General features: G+C 43.6%; 1 protein-coding gene across 6 annotated transcripts in view; it reads right to left on the minus strand.

The window, feature by feature from the left end:
• LOC147420774 (uncharacterized) overlaps positions 1 to 15,002 on the minus strand; it is an 87,819-nt gene that overhangs the window by 15,976 nt on the left and 56,841 nt on the right. For 3 of the 6 annotated variants that reach the window (XR_015186950.1, XR_015186951.1, XR_015186949.1), the window contains exons 5-6: positions 9,662 to 9,804; positions 9,426 to 9,578 (exon numbers count right to left, since the gene is read on the minus strand). Coding sequence is in view for 3 of the 6 variants with exons in the window: in XM_086504298.1 (XP_086360424.1) it covers positions 9,480 to 9,578; positions 9,662 to 9,804 (242 nt within the window). In the remaining 3 variants the exon portion in view is untranslated. Of the gene's footprint in view, positions 1 to 9,324; positions 9,579 to 9,661; positions 9,805 to 15,002 lie in introns of those variants that run through there. The other 3 variants (XM_086504298.1, XM_086504297.1, XM_086504299.1) reach the window with 1 other exon arrangement.

Raw genomic sequence — 15,002 nt, forward strand, 5'->3', positions numbered from 1 at the left:
GGAAGTTCCAATCAAAGGATCTTTTCTTGGTTGTGGCGCCTTTGGGTTCTGTGGGATTTCTCCCGACCCCATCGGCATTTTCTCCTTCCCTTTTTCAAGAGTATGGAGAATTTTTTGGACTTCTAGATGGGAGAGAGCTTTTTGCAACTCTTCCACCTGCTGTTGAAGGAGAGAGAACTCTATCTCGCGTCCTCCCATTTCTGCAGTCTGCCAAGAGTCGTCAATCCCTTCAGGAAGAGAGAGAGGACCTTGCTCTGATACCACTGTCACAAAAATACGGAAGCGTAAACTGACGTTTAATTGCACTTCAAATACTCAAGAGAATTAGAGGAAGCGAGAAAACTTGACACTTCATTGGGGACCAGAAGATGGGCTGGTCCCCCCCCATAAAGAGAATATCTTTATTACTAAGGGAGAATCTTTACAAGCACAGGAACGGGGCATACGCCCGTCCTCTATTCTTTCTTCTGTTCTGTTCTGACTACTGACTGAGAAAGTGTTTCCACTTTCTTACTGCTTAGGGGATTTCCCCTCTTCTGCGAGACTGGTTGGAAGCTCTCGAAAAGAGAGTCTATCTTCCGAAACAGCTCATCGGAAGCTCTCACAGAGGAGAGTCCATCTTCCGTTATGTGTTGCCTTCATGCTCATTCATTCATGCATCGAACACAAAAGAGAAACAAGCAAAATGCACACACACATGCTTGCTGTAATTTTCTGCACATAACCTGAAATTCTTACCTGTGCACACCCCTACGCCGAAACAGAGGTCTTCTTCGCGATGGAATCGCGCCAAACTTGATGTAGACTTAGGATAAGGAGAGAGAAGAGAATTTCTATGGCTGATCTGCTGAAAACAGCCCTAATCGAGGTGATTAGGGGCTGAAAACAGAGAATTACAACAGCCGCACTCTGCTAAAAGAGCGTCTACAGCAGCTTCTCGCGATGAAACTTCACCAGAAGGTGTCTATGACTGTGAGATCCCTTGTTCTTGACAATGGGAGCACAAGGCTACCACATATGTCGCAAGGGGCTGCTCTCAAGCTTCAATGGAGGGCTCCATCGCGTAGAGCACGCTCACATTAGGGGGGGTAGGTGCACTGCCAGCCCTGAAAATGGGGGAGGGGGGGCTCCTAAATAGCCATCAGGGAGAGGGGGCGCTAGGAAGAGAGAGAGGGTGAGAGTGAGAGTGAGAGAGAGTTAGTTTGCATTGGTAAGTGTGCCAACTTTAAAAACTTAAAAACCATTCAACTTTTGACTTTAAAAACTTCTAGCTCATTAATTAAAAAAAATGTGCAACTAACTAACAACTGCTACCAATGATTCTTTTATGAGAACACCAAAGGTCTGCTGGCGCAATGCCGCACTGGCACTGCACCGCCTTTACCTGTTCACACTTGTCCGGCCGCCTGCCCGGGCACGGACCGTTAAATTTAATTTAACGAAACTTACCCTAAGGCTTTATTAGCTTTATTAGCCTTAGGGTCACTGTTCTAAGGACCCCATCTCATTCATGTGCTTGTACTGACGCGCGTATTTTTCTGAGCCTAAAATCTGAGGCTACTGCTTACCCCTTTCTGAAGACCCGATTTCCTAATCACTAGGGCTTCAGGGTAATTTCTGCTAAGGTCCCTCTGAGGTGTTCTAGCCCGCATTTAGGCTCATCTGAGGCCTTAGAACTGCTAGGTCTATTCTGGTGTGCACACAACTAATTAGATAATTCTTTTCTCGTAAATAAATTAATTATTTACAAAGTCTGACTTAGTTACACTGGGTAGGTCTTCAAACTTGACGCGCTTCTTCAATTTCTTTGCCTTGTCAAATGTCGACCGACGACCCAAATATCCGGGGAAGTCAGTGCCTTTCTTCTGCTTTTTGCCTTTCTTTTGCACGTCGAAAAGCTGAGCAATCCGTGCATCAACCACGTTCTCCAGTTCCTTCTCCGTATATTTCTTGGAGGCAGAAGGTTTCTTGAGAGCGGGTTTCGGGAGTGGTGTTGTGGTTCTTTCCCACTCCATTTGTACCTCTTCCAAAGAGGTCTGGTTCATATATTTTGCCATCTTTGGGTCCTTGGCAAAAATGAGCATCATCTTTGTTGCATCGCCAATCAATTGACGACGCTCCATCTCTCTTTGCTCCGCCTGAGTAGGCCGAGGCGGGCCATACTCTCTGTCTAAATCTTCATTGTGATCCCAGCCCGCATCTCCAAATGCAGAGGGAGTCGACTAATCATTGGCTGAAGCAATAGGTGCCGCGGAAAAAAAAAATCGGGGATCGGATTTCCCGTAGAAGAGAAATCGGCCGTGCTCTGATACCATTGTAACAGACTTGGACACTCCAAGTCAAGAATCAATCGCGACAGCACCAAATAACCACTTCAAAACAATTCAAAGATAACAATAGATTTGCACTGGCCCGACGGAGTTCCGTGCCTAGAGATATTGACCCCAAAGATTGGCGCCCCTTTCGGTATTTCTTTTTGTATTGATCAATCATCAAAGTACAAGAGAGCGGTTAGGTTTCACTCTCAGACTCTGCGTCCAGATGCTCTGAGAAGTGAGGCCCTCACCACTAATTTAAAGGTGACAAGGGATGCCCAAAAGCAGAGCCCCAAAAGCTTTTAAAAATAAAAAGCATCAGTTCTCTCTCTTAGAGAGTCTCCTTTTTTTTTTTAAAGCAAGTTCTCTCTCTTTCTCATGGCGTAGAGAAAAAGCAAGATTCGCGTCGCTCGTCATTAAAATAATAATAATAATAATTTTTTTTAAAAATCAGCCTCCGCGATTTCCGAAAATTAGGGTTTCTGGCAGAAATTAGGGTTTTTGCTATCCGCCACGTCATCACTTTGTGACACAGTAGTAGACTATTTGAGAATTCTCTAAAATCTTTTCTACCTAAAATATCCATTCCTTCTAATATGTTATGTGTTTTTGTCTATAATTTTTACTATCTAACATGGTAATAACTCTTCTTGTTCCGTAGCATTGCTTTTGCAATCCTAGGAGTATTGGCCACTATGGCATTCTCTTTGTATTAGAGGGAATCTCCACAGATTCCACGATCCAATCTGCTCATAGCGAAGTAAAACCATCATGCAGGTAGTGGGATTCAAGCTCCACAGACCCCTCACTCCCGTCGCCGTCATGTCCTCCCATAGAGTCTGAGGGCGTGCACAGCTCTGGTCGCATATTTCCCCCCTTGCCTCCCCATCTTGTAGCACCTCTTGTGCTACCTGCACATGTACAGAGAGGGATAGACAACCTCCCTCGTGCTCCCTGTGCAGCTGCAGAGAGGGGATATTGACGACATTTCTTGCTACTTGCACACCTACAAAAAGAGGGGAGAGAGACACATCATCCCTCCTATTGGTTGTGCAGCGCGACACCACCTTCACACTAACCTGCACCACTTTCATGTCCTCTCCCCACCCATGGTGCCTTTGGATGCCCCCCAAATCTTTTGCCCTGCTCTACCCTACTAATTACCCCTTGGTACACCCATCGCCTCCAGCCCTAGCTCCATGTACCATCCGCTTCAGCTGCCTCCACTGTCTTGTGCTTCTCCTAACACCTTCCCATGCACACTTGCAGCAACGCTCAAGCACAGGCCCTCGTCGCTCGAGGTTGCTTGCACAAGACGATGATAGGCAACTCTCATCGTCTCCATCAAAAATATCTCCATCGTTTCGTTTTTCCTCCTGGTACAGATTTCGCCTTCTGCTCTAAGTCAGCACACCAAACTAGGTTAGTTGCACATTAGGCGACCCCTTTTATTAAAAATAAAATCAATTGCCTTTTTGCTCGGCCGTCGCTGACCTGTTCTGGAGAGAATAAGAGAGTCCGATGCACACCACTGTGACAATGACAGCAAGAGACACACAGTTGGCCATCCCTGCCACCTGCTCGGACAGGCTTGCATGAGGAGATCAACCCTCATTCGAGCAACCCATCCTAAGTGATGCTAGGAGAGACAGAAAGGAAAAAAATGCCAGCTGGCTCATTGCGACACTAAAGTAAAAAAATCCCTCTCTCTCACTGTCTCTCGATGCTTTTCTTGACGTGTAGGAATTCTCTCTCCCAATCCCTCCCCTCCACGTGCCCCACCACGTCCACATCCTTTTCCTTTTTTCCTTCAATCACCAAAGCATCCAGCGAGATTCTATTTAATAAACCTCTTTGCGAAAATTGGCAAGACCTGCTTGGCCACTATGGCTGAAAAAGAGAAAAGAAGACTTTTATCTTATAGTTCTTTTGGGCATGTAGGTTATCTTTTAATTTGTTCTTCATGTAGAACCATAGAAGCAATTTAATCACTACTAATTGGTATCTCTATTTATATATCAATGACCATTAATGCATTTGCTACAATTTTAGCATTATATTAAGCGTGTGTTACATCTATAACAGATTTAGGCACTCTAGTCAAGTGCTAAACTAATCCTATTTCAACTATTATCTTATCTGTTACTATGTCTTTATATACAAGAATAACCTCATTAGCTAGCTTTCGTAGCAAATTTTATTTATATTACTGCTAATGGAGAAAATCGTATCATCAGCCTTCAGCCAACTCATGCAACTTCTCTCTCCTTGTCCATCCGACGAAGGCAACAAATGCCCATGCCTATAAAGTGCTTCAAACTCAAAAAACGATGGCGCTAAAATAGCTCCTATGCACTTCTATAGAGATGAAGTGAAACCGGTCGGTAGGACGGTAGACTTTAGCTTTCACCCGATCTTTGCAATGTTAACTTTATGACACACAGAAACTTCACGAATAAGCCTGTGACTAGAATTAACACTTCAAACAAACCACGGCCTGGCAGCCAGAGTGCTACCAAGCAGACAGCAACACCCTGTAGGCCCTAAGACTGGCGCCGGACACTTTTCCTTGCGATCTGGAAGCTTTCCAATGAGCTGCAGGTCAATTTCAGCGTGCTGTAATTCCCTATTTTGTCACTATCTGGAGCCCAAAGCCCTGTTTAAGCATCCCAATGCTTTCCCGAGGCTCCCCTAGTGATGCCATGCAGTTTAGGTGCGAAACCCTAAACCTGCCGAAAAGAGCAGCAGACTCTAATTTTTTATTTTGGATCGTTTTGTGCGGAGCGAACATGCATACGCGTGTCTCAAATGCTCCCGCAGGCAATGGGACAGGGCAGTGCCCCTTGGAAACAGACGAGTTTTCACACGTGCAACCCTTCGTGATGGAACCGTGCATACCTGTGGGGGAGATTAGCAATTAGCTGATCCGATTCCTGTATAGAAGGCTCTTGCCTTGGCAAACACGGATAAAACCCCATAACTGCACATGGTCAATTGAGAAGCCCAACTAGTGGGGCATTAACATATGTGCAAAGGGGAGAGAGATGCTACATGCACGAGAGCAAATCGCCGTGCTATATAAGGCAAGGGAGAAGGCAAGCTTTCCATTAAAGCTGTGATCACCTGCACCCACTACTCTCTCTCTCTCTCTCTCTCTCTCTCTCTCTCTCTCTCTCTCTCTCTCTCTCTCTCTCACACACACACACACACACACACACACTGTAGTCACTTTTCTTCAAAAATCAACCTCCTCTCTCAATTTGGGCGCCATCAGGAGCCGCCGAGTGTCCACTTTGCCCCTTTTGAGTTAATTTCTAGTACCCACCGACGTATAGCGAGGGGAATAAATGACTTTGAACTAAGCCTAGACACCCTTTTAACGCTCAAATTCCAATGCCGACTAGCCCAACCATCTCGAGGCGACATGCCCTTCTTGTCCCAGTCAAACTCTCGATCGTTGGCCGTTTCACACTAGCCGCACAATGTCCGACCATTTGTGACTTCAAAAAGAGGGTCCCAAAAATCAAATAAAAATCAAGGGAAAGAAACCAACAACCAAGGTTAGTGGTTGCCATAGCCTCATGACATAACCCCCTCTTGAAATCGCAAACATCCTCGATTGCATGCCAAATATACATGCCGTGGATGATTTAGTGTGATTAGCACCCTTTTATCATCACATGTATCCACAAGAAAGGTCATGAAACATAGATACAAATGATTTAGTGAGACCTTCATACTTTTGTCATTTTATCTACAATAGAAGGGAGCGTAATACCTTTAGCATTTATAGAACAATGTCCACTTCTATTGCACTGAATCCGTATGTACATTTGATGTGCTAGGTCCATCAGTACCCCTCCTTTGAGCACGTTGAGTTGGGACATACGTAGGCTGTAACCCAAAGGCCTCAAGGTAAAGCTGCAATACATTGGTGGCTCCAAAAGTTCACTCTTCCATCCACTTTGCATCCATAGGTGGATAGTTCTCGAACTTCACCAAATAGCCTCTTGCAACCTGTCCCTTAACTTCTCTTTCCTTATGTGTAAAAACCTGCTCAGGTACTAAGATCTCAAAACAATTACTGGATTTCCTTTAAGAGACTAGAAGTTGAAATCTCTTTTTGTGTCCACTTGAACGTGACCTCTTTCTTTTGTAGGGCATGAAGGGGTGAAGTAATCTCGACGAAGTTTCTTATAAACCTTCTGTAGTAAGAGCATAAGCCCAAGAAGCTACAAACATCATGCACAGTCTTCAAATCTGGCCATGTCTTGATTGCTTTAACCTTGGCAGGTTCCATTCGGACACCATCCTTTGACACTACGTGGTCAAGAAAGTGAATCTCTTCCAAGAAGAACTCAGTTTTCTTAGGATTAAGAAGTAACATGTGACTGCGTAGCTCTTCAAACGCAATGGCCAGGTGACATTTATACTCCTCTCATTCTTTGAAGAGACTATCATGTCATCAAAGAATGTGCCGACAAACTTTTGATGTGGACAGAAGATTCAATCCATCATCCTATTGAACATAGCAGAGAAGCATTTGTAAGACCGAACTCATACAGACCAAATGTCACCCTAAACGTAGTCTTGTGCACATCCTCTGGCCTAATATGAATTTGATGGTACCCACTCTAAGGTCTGTCCTTGTAATAGGACTTATTTGCAAAGTTTTTGACGTATATTTTGTTTGGCAAAGCTTGTTCATTTTAAACATTCTAAGGTTTTATTCTGATTGTTTACGTGAAGTTTCAAATTTTGACTTGGGACACCTCCTGGGAGCCAGTTTTGAGGGTGCTAAGGTCAAAATTTGGAAAAGTTTTGTACGTAGGAAATGTAATCCTTAATATGAGGAAAATATTGCTTCTTCGAGTTTTTACTAATTTCCTTCATTTTGATGCTCGTTTCAACCGGTAGATTAAGAAAGAGTGTTTTACGCTGTTTTTGTAGAAATCAACAACTTGCAAGTAAATTTTCGGCCAAACTGAGTATGATATGGACTTTTCGCATCATACGACTATCGGAGAGCTCGACGAGACGGACAAATTCATACGAAACGACACCGAGCAAATTTGGAACCTTTCGGGAGCTACGGGTCATTGAAAATGGCCAAGAATTTAAGGACTTCAAAAAAAAAGTTTCTAAATTTGCTCGCATGTGTGAGATGTTTTTTAGCGGCTTTTATGTGTTCGTGTGCGGGACGACTCTTTTCGAGCCTATTTTTGGGCCGCTTTGCAAAAGACAGAAGGAGAGGACGAAAATAGGCGAGGAAGACAACCCCATAATCAAAAGGAGGTTGTTCAATTGTGATGGCAGACTGAGATTATAATTGTGAATGAGAGTGTGATTGAAAGTGAGAGTGAGTGCGATTGAGAATTGTGCACAAGATTGAGAGTGAGATAGCTCGGGGGTGGTCGGGAGGTTTGACACGAGCTACGCTCTTCTTGTACCCATCAACTTATATCAATATAGATCTCCGATTTCCTCTGTCTACTCTGTAATTTCTTATTATTCAGTTTGCTTCTCTCCCGTGTCTCGTCACAATCCTGCTGAAAATTGCAACACCCTCTAGTCAGTCAAGAATATCATCAATCCTTGGGATAGGGACCTGTTTTTTCAGCCAAGCGACTCGGGTTCAAATCCCGGCAATGGAACCATGAAACCGGCTCGTAAGGCGGTAGACTTTAGCTTTCACCCCATCCTTACAATGCTAACTTTACGACACAAAGAAACTTCACGAATAAGCCTGTGACTGAAATTAACACTTCAAACAAACCACGGCCCAACAGCTTAGTGCTACCAAGCAAACAGCAGCACCCTATAGGCCCTAAAGACTGACGCCCCTTTCGGTATTTCTTTATTCTTATTGCAAATAGACGATCCGAACACTTTCACAACTCTCACCAAGCTGCCCAAACCTGTCCATGGCTGTAATTGCAGTTTTCTGACCCAATTTCGCCAACATAACGGTGCAAAAACCTTTGTAGGTCAAAAGTTCACGTAAAGGACACTTTTCCTTGAGATTTGGAAGCTTTCCACTGAGCTGCAGGTCAATTTCAGCGTGCTGTGATTCCCTATTTTGTCACTGTCATGAGCCCAAAGCCCTATTTAAGCTTTCCCGAGGCTCCCCTGGTGATGCCCTGCAATTTAGGTGCGAAACCCTAAACCTACAGAAAAGAACAGCAGACTGTAATTTTTTGATTTGGATCGTTTTGGACGGAGCGAACATCTACACGTGTCTGAGGTGCTCCCGTAGACAATGCGAACTGTCTCATTGCGACGCAATGGGACAGTTCCTCTTTGAAACGGACAAGTTTTCACGTGCGCAATCCTTCGGGATGGAACTGTGCATACCTATGGAGGATTTACAATTAGCTAATCCGGTTCCTATACAGAAGACTCTTGCCTTGGCAAAAACGCATAAAACCTTCAGAACTGTACATGGTCAACTCAGAAGCCCAACTGGTGGGGCATTACCATATGTGCAAAGGGGAGAGAGATGCGCAAGGGAAAATCATCGTGCTACATGAGGCAAGGGAGAAGGCAAGCTTTTTATTAAAGCTATGATCACCTGCAGCCACTGCACCCACTACTCACACACTGTAGTCACTTTTCTTCAAAAATCAACCTTTTCTCTCAATTTGGGCGCCCTCAAGAGCCGTCAAGTGTCCACTTTGCCTCTTTTGAGTTAATTCCTAGTACCCACCGACTTATAAAGTGTAGCGAGGATCCTAAATGACTTTGAACTGAGCCTAGACACCCTTTTACTGCTCGGATTCCACTGCCGACTGGCCCGACCATCTCGTGGCGACCTAACCCTTCCCGACTGTGGGTGAAACTCTCGGCCTCCGGCCGTTTCAAATTGGCCACACAATGTCCTGCCATTTGTGACTTCAAAAAGAGGGTCCCATAACTCAAATAAAAATCAAGAGAAAGAAACCAACAACTAAGGTTAGTCGTTTCCACAGCCTCGTGACATGAAGTTGTGCCAAAATGGAATATAGGCCTATGGCAATACAATGATAGAATTTTTCATACTAGATAAGTACTAAATTGTTGATGTATACAAGTGCACAAACGACAAGGATCTTATTGTCATGAGGAACATACCCAAGCAATTTTAGAAGGGGGGATGTACATGGCTTGAATGAACTGAAATTGAGATCAATCCTCCACTACATACTTCGCAAAAAGATTGTTTGGGTTTGTCATGGCTTTGAACTCCAAAGAATTTCCACTTTTATCCTTGAAGAACATGGTCCACTGCAACTCCAGACATCCACAGTCAAAAACCTTTCATAAGCAAACACATTCCAACAATGCATGTAGCGAAGATTTTGTGATACCTGCTCGCCAGGCTGGCCACGGAAACGGATGTGAGGCTTGACAATAAAATGAACCCCTTTAGCCTCCACCCTTTTTGCTAGTTCAAGAAAGTCCACCACAGACATAGCAAGTCCAAAATGTGGTACTGGGACTGGATCCCCATCTGCTTGAAATAAGAGTATTAGTAACAATGATAACACTAGCAGGCTATTTTAATTCTTCAATTTAAAAGGGTCGACCAGGCTACTTGTCTGTTCCAAAGCTCACATGATGCAAAGCAACCTTGAGAAGTGTAGAGACAGGGAAATCAAGAAACTCAAAATCTTTCAGATATGCTAGCATCACATAAACCTAGATAAAATCTCAAGACAAATCTGGTAATTCACAAGACATGTAACCATCAACCCCATAATGCACAGCATACACAAAATACTACTTTGAACTTTCTAACTGGCATCAACAGTGATCTGAAAGGGTGTAGAGGAAAGTATTAATATATGTGTACACACAACATATACAAAAGCATGCATTCACTGACTTGCTCAAGTCCTCTGGCAAGTCTTTCAAAGTGCTGCTATAAAAGCTTGTTGGAGGAAAAATCTGTAGGCTCTTTGAAATAAACAATACGGATTGTTTTGCAAGTCTATGTGAACTCTACTCGTGTATTTTTCACGATCTCTTATCTGAAAATGTTGGATAACCTTTCAGAAAACTAGAACTGGCAAAGAAAACAGCTTCTATTGCCTTATCTTCACTTGCATATGATTCATTAATCCAAGACACAAGGACAACATCATATGTCAGCACTGACGTGCTAGAGTACTCAATCATGATTGCGTCAGTTTGACACATTGAAACAAAGAGGCACATCAATAATCATGACTATTTTATTGTTTTTCCGAGAAAAAGATCCTTCTATTAGTTAATGAAACTGCCCATAGGGCTACAACCACCTCTATAATCATGACTATTACAATTGAGGAGTTTTAAAAAGTGCATGGAAGTCCATGTTCTTCTAATATAGCAATGTGCACACAAAGAAATGTAATGTGCAAAGATGTACGACAAAGAAGGCAGCAGCACTCGGTACCCAGTCCAAGATACAAAGAGAGAAAATGAGAAGATTTGAGTAAAAGAGAAGTTATTATTGTAACAGCTCAAAATCCATGATGCTTTTTAAATCGGAAGAACTAGCTCCCAAAAGAATAAGACAGATAGAAGTGCATGGCAGTCATGTTCTTCTAATATAGCAGTGTGCACACAAAGAAATCAAGAGGCTACACTTGCAGGCGTGAAATTGTAATGTGCAAAGATGTACGACAAAGAAGGCAGCAGCACGTGGTACCCGGTCCAAGCTACAAAGAGAGAAAATGAGAAGATTTGAGTAAAAAGGAAGTTGGTATTTTAACGGCTTAACATCCATGATGATTTTTAGCCATTTGGATTTTCTGGAGGAAGCTGTGCCTCCCCTTATGAGAGGAAGTGGAGTGCCTTTTTCCTTTTACACACACAAAGAAGGAATCCACACACACACCTTAGACTCGCATGAAAAACAAATGAGGGATATGAAAGGAAATGAAATGTTTATTTACGTCTATAAAAGGCCTGAAAGATCTATGAGACCAGAAAATTACATCATCGTCATTTGATCCAAATGTCCGGTATAGAAAATACAAATAATTAAAGGGAAAAAATGCTAAAATTTGAACAAAAAAGCGAACCATTAGAGCCAGCTGGCTGCCCATCTGCCAAAGACTGATCTCCTCAGTGGTCTGCCACTGTAAGTACCATCACATGCTCTCTCTCATTGGCCGTCGCATCACGGCATCAATCTGCTCTTCTATGAAGAACCTCGGAAGAGCTGCTTATACCTCTAAATAGATCTGCAAGAGGTACAAGGATATCAAGACCAACTAATTTTTGTAGCTCTATCTAGGAGAGTCCCATGAGCTGAAAGCTGATGTCTCCTGGGTCCCTTTGAGAGCCTCGGAAGAGCTGCTTATACCAAAGTTACTTGGAACGGGAAGGGGGGGCTCCGAAACGGTACTGGAATGGGGAGGGAGAACCGGAGCAGGAAAGCGGGAACGCCAGAATGGTACACTAAAAAACGCTAAAATCAGCCTCAAAACAACCTATAAGTTAGTAAACAACTATAAGCCAAGCTTCTAACATCTAGTTGCACAATTCGAATCATGTTTAGGCATGTTTCAACATGTCGCTTGTGCACGTTAGTGGTTACGGATGTAAATTGTAATGAGACACCTCATAACATACTAAGCGCATCAGAAATAACACCATCTAGAAAGTGCAAAGATCGAAGAGTTCAATAGACAAAGAGATGGAGCAAAAAGACCATGAGTATACGTTCAAGCGTGGCTTATAAGGCCAGCCAAGGCGCTACAAAAGGTGAGCACTGAGAACTCAAAGAAAAGATAAGAGTCGAGGCTCAAGACGTCAAGACTAGCCACTAGGGACTCAAGAGCTCGATACATAGATGCCATCAATGCCAAAATGGAAACATGTCAAGGCTCAATGACCACAAGAGCCACTAGCCTGGCAATCTGTAGTGGTAACATGGAGATCATGGATGTCATCCCAATCCTCATCCGCAACAGGCTCGTTCGCATCATCCACCTAATGCAAAACTTTTGTAGATCCACCTGCCTCCCCAAGTACCTCAGCCTCTGTAACAAACTTGGACACTCCAAGTCAAGAATCAACCGCGACAGCACCAAATAACCACTTCAAAACAATTCACAGATCACAATAGATTTGCACTGGCCCGGCGGAGTTCCGTGCCTAGAGATATTGGCCCCAAAGACTGGCGCCCCTTTCGGTATTTCTTTTTGTATTAATCAATCATCAAAGTACAAGAGAGCGGTTAGGGTTTCACTCTCAGACTCTGCGTCCAGATGCTCTGAGAAGTGAGGCCCTCACCACTAATTTAAAGGTTACAAGGGATGCCCAAAAGCAGAGCCCCAAAAGCTTTTAAAATCAAAAGCATCAGTTCTCTCTCTCTCTTAGAGAGTCTTTTCTCTTTTTTTTTTTAATAAAAAAAAGCAAAAGCAAAATTCGCGTCGCTCATCATTTTCCACAAAAAAAATAATAATAATAATAATAATAATAATAATCCGCCTCCGCGATTTCCGGAATTTAGGGTTTTTGGCAAAAATTAGGGTTTGCAAGAATTTTAGGGTTTCTGGCAGAAATTAGGGTTTTTGCTGTCCGCCACGTCATCACTTTGTGACATACCCCCCTCTTGAAAGCATTGTAATCGACCGCGATTACGCCTGCAAAACCGACAAAAGCCATAAACCGTCTTAGCAGACACTGACTGTTAGTACCTACGTACTAGGAACACACATCTAGCACATGTACAAAATCGACAGTCACATCACATGACATCACAGGACATCACCAGACATCACAGGACATCACATGACATTCAACATTCATTCGGATCTTAGACCATGATTTATCGGCAATGTAGCTAGCAATCACATCTAGGTCCAATCGGGACCTCATCGATGTCCGATTGACTAACCCCTATTGCAACCATGTCTATTCAAGATCAATCAGACCAAAATGCTGCAGTCATTTCGTCTATCAGTTCCTGTACTCACAAGAAGTCAAGAACAAATCAGTATCATAATCAGGAATTCCATTTCATAAAGTCATCCAGCAGAATACTGTCAGCTCTCAGTATCCCTGAAGCTCAAAGAGACATCAGTGACTTTAGTATCAAAATCGAGGCATCTATTGACAAAGGAGTGGAGTAACTCCCCTCTTGTGCATCCCACTGCACCAGATCTTCGGCCAAGCTGAATTCTGGGTTCCATTTGGAGTAGACTATGCTAAACCAAAAGCATCGAGGTAAAGTTTCACAATCTGAGGAGTATCTGCTAGGTCCTCCTCCTCCATCCACTTCGCATCAAGTGCAGGATAATTCTTGAACTTAACCAAGAACCGCCTTCGAACTTTACCCTTATTCTTCGTATCCTTATGTGCCAAAATCTGTTCAGGAACAAGGATCTCCTCGTTTTCTTCCACTTCGGGTTGCTCATCAGGCTCCCCATCATCAGGCACATCACCCTTAACAGGGTTCAAGAGACTCACATGCAATGCATTGTGAATCCTCCAAGTATCTGGCAGTTTCAATCGGAAGGAGACATCATTTATCTTGTCAGTAATCTGGAAAGGTCCGTAGTATCACATACTAAGCTTTGGAAAAAGCCTCTCCTTTCCCTGTTTCTTTCTTAGGCGTGCCTTCTCAAAAGTAAGAGCACCCAATCATCCTCCTTCAGTTTCCAGTCGTGACGATGGCGATCCGCTGCCTTTTTTCTGTCGTTCTTGAGACTCCTGCAAAGTCTCGCGAACCTTGGCAAAAGCCGTATCCAAATCTCGCGAATATTCATCCCCTTCAAATTTCTTATCTTTCGTGCTCAGGAAGGATGGAACCTTCGCAGCAGTTTCAACAATCTCTCATGGCGCCTTACCCGTCGAAGAGTGTATCGTGTTATTGTAGGCAAATTCCACCAAAGGTAAGTTCTTTTCCCATTGAGTCTTCTGATGCGAGATACAAGACTTCAATAAATCTAAAATCACTGAATTGGCAATCTCAGATTGCCCGTCAGTCTGCAAGTGGAACGATGACGAGAACTGCAACCGCGTGCCAATGTTCTCCCAAATTGCCTTCCAAAACAAACTCATAAATCTAGGGTCTCTGTCGGAGACAATCGTCTCAGGCGTGCCATGTAATCGGAAAATCATCGTGATCATTTTGTATTCTCGGGAGATCAAAAAAAATGAAATCCATTTCAATACTTTCCCAGGGGCGGGTGGGTATGGGTAAAGGCTGTAACAATCCCTGTGCTTTATGCCTGTCAAACTTGACCTTCTGGCATACCAAGCAACTGCGCACAAACTCTTCCACATCCTTCTTCAGTCTCCACCAAAAGAAATCTCTCTCTACCCCTTTCATGGTGGTAGCAATGCCGCGGTGACCCGTAAAAGGTGGACAGTGGCAATCAGTCATAACCTTTTCCCTCAACGGCTGTGTAACGCACAACATAGTCTTTTTCATCAAGTAGCCTTCCCGAAGGGTGTATCCAGCTACTGTCTCCCCATCCCGTATCCGTGTGAAAATATCTGCAAAACCTGTATCTGTGGCATACTGATCGACCATATCCTCGAAGCTCCTATGATGTATCGCGGAAATAGCCAGAACCAACGGTTTCCGAGACAAAGCATCTGCCACCACATTCTTCTGACCCTGCACATGGACAATCTGGAAGTGAAACTGTGACAAGATGTTCGCCCACCGCATCTGCTTTTCCGAAAGCTGCTTCTGTGACAAGAAGT

The sequence above is a fragment of the Adiantum capillus-veneris genome, chromosome 28 (genome assembly GCF_014529385.1).
Source record: "Adiantum capillus-veneris isolate H3 chromosome 28, ASM1452938v2, whole genome shotgun sequence".
Taxonomy (NCBI): Eukaryota; Viridiplantae; Streptophyta; class Polypodiopsida; order Polypodiales; family Pteridaceae; genus Adiantum; species Adiantum capillus-veneris.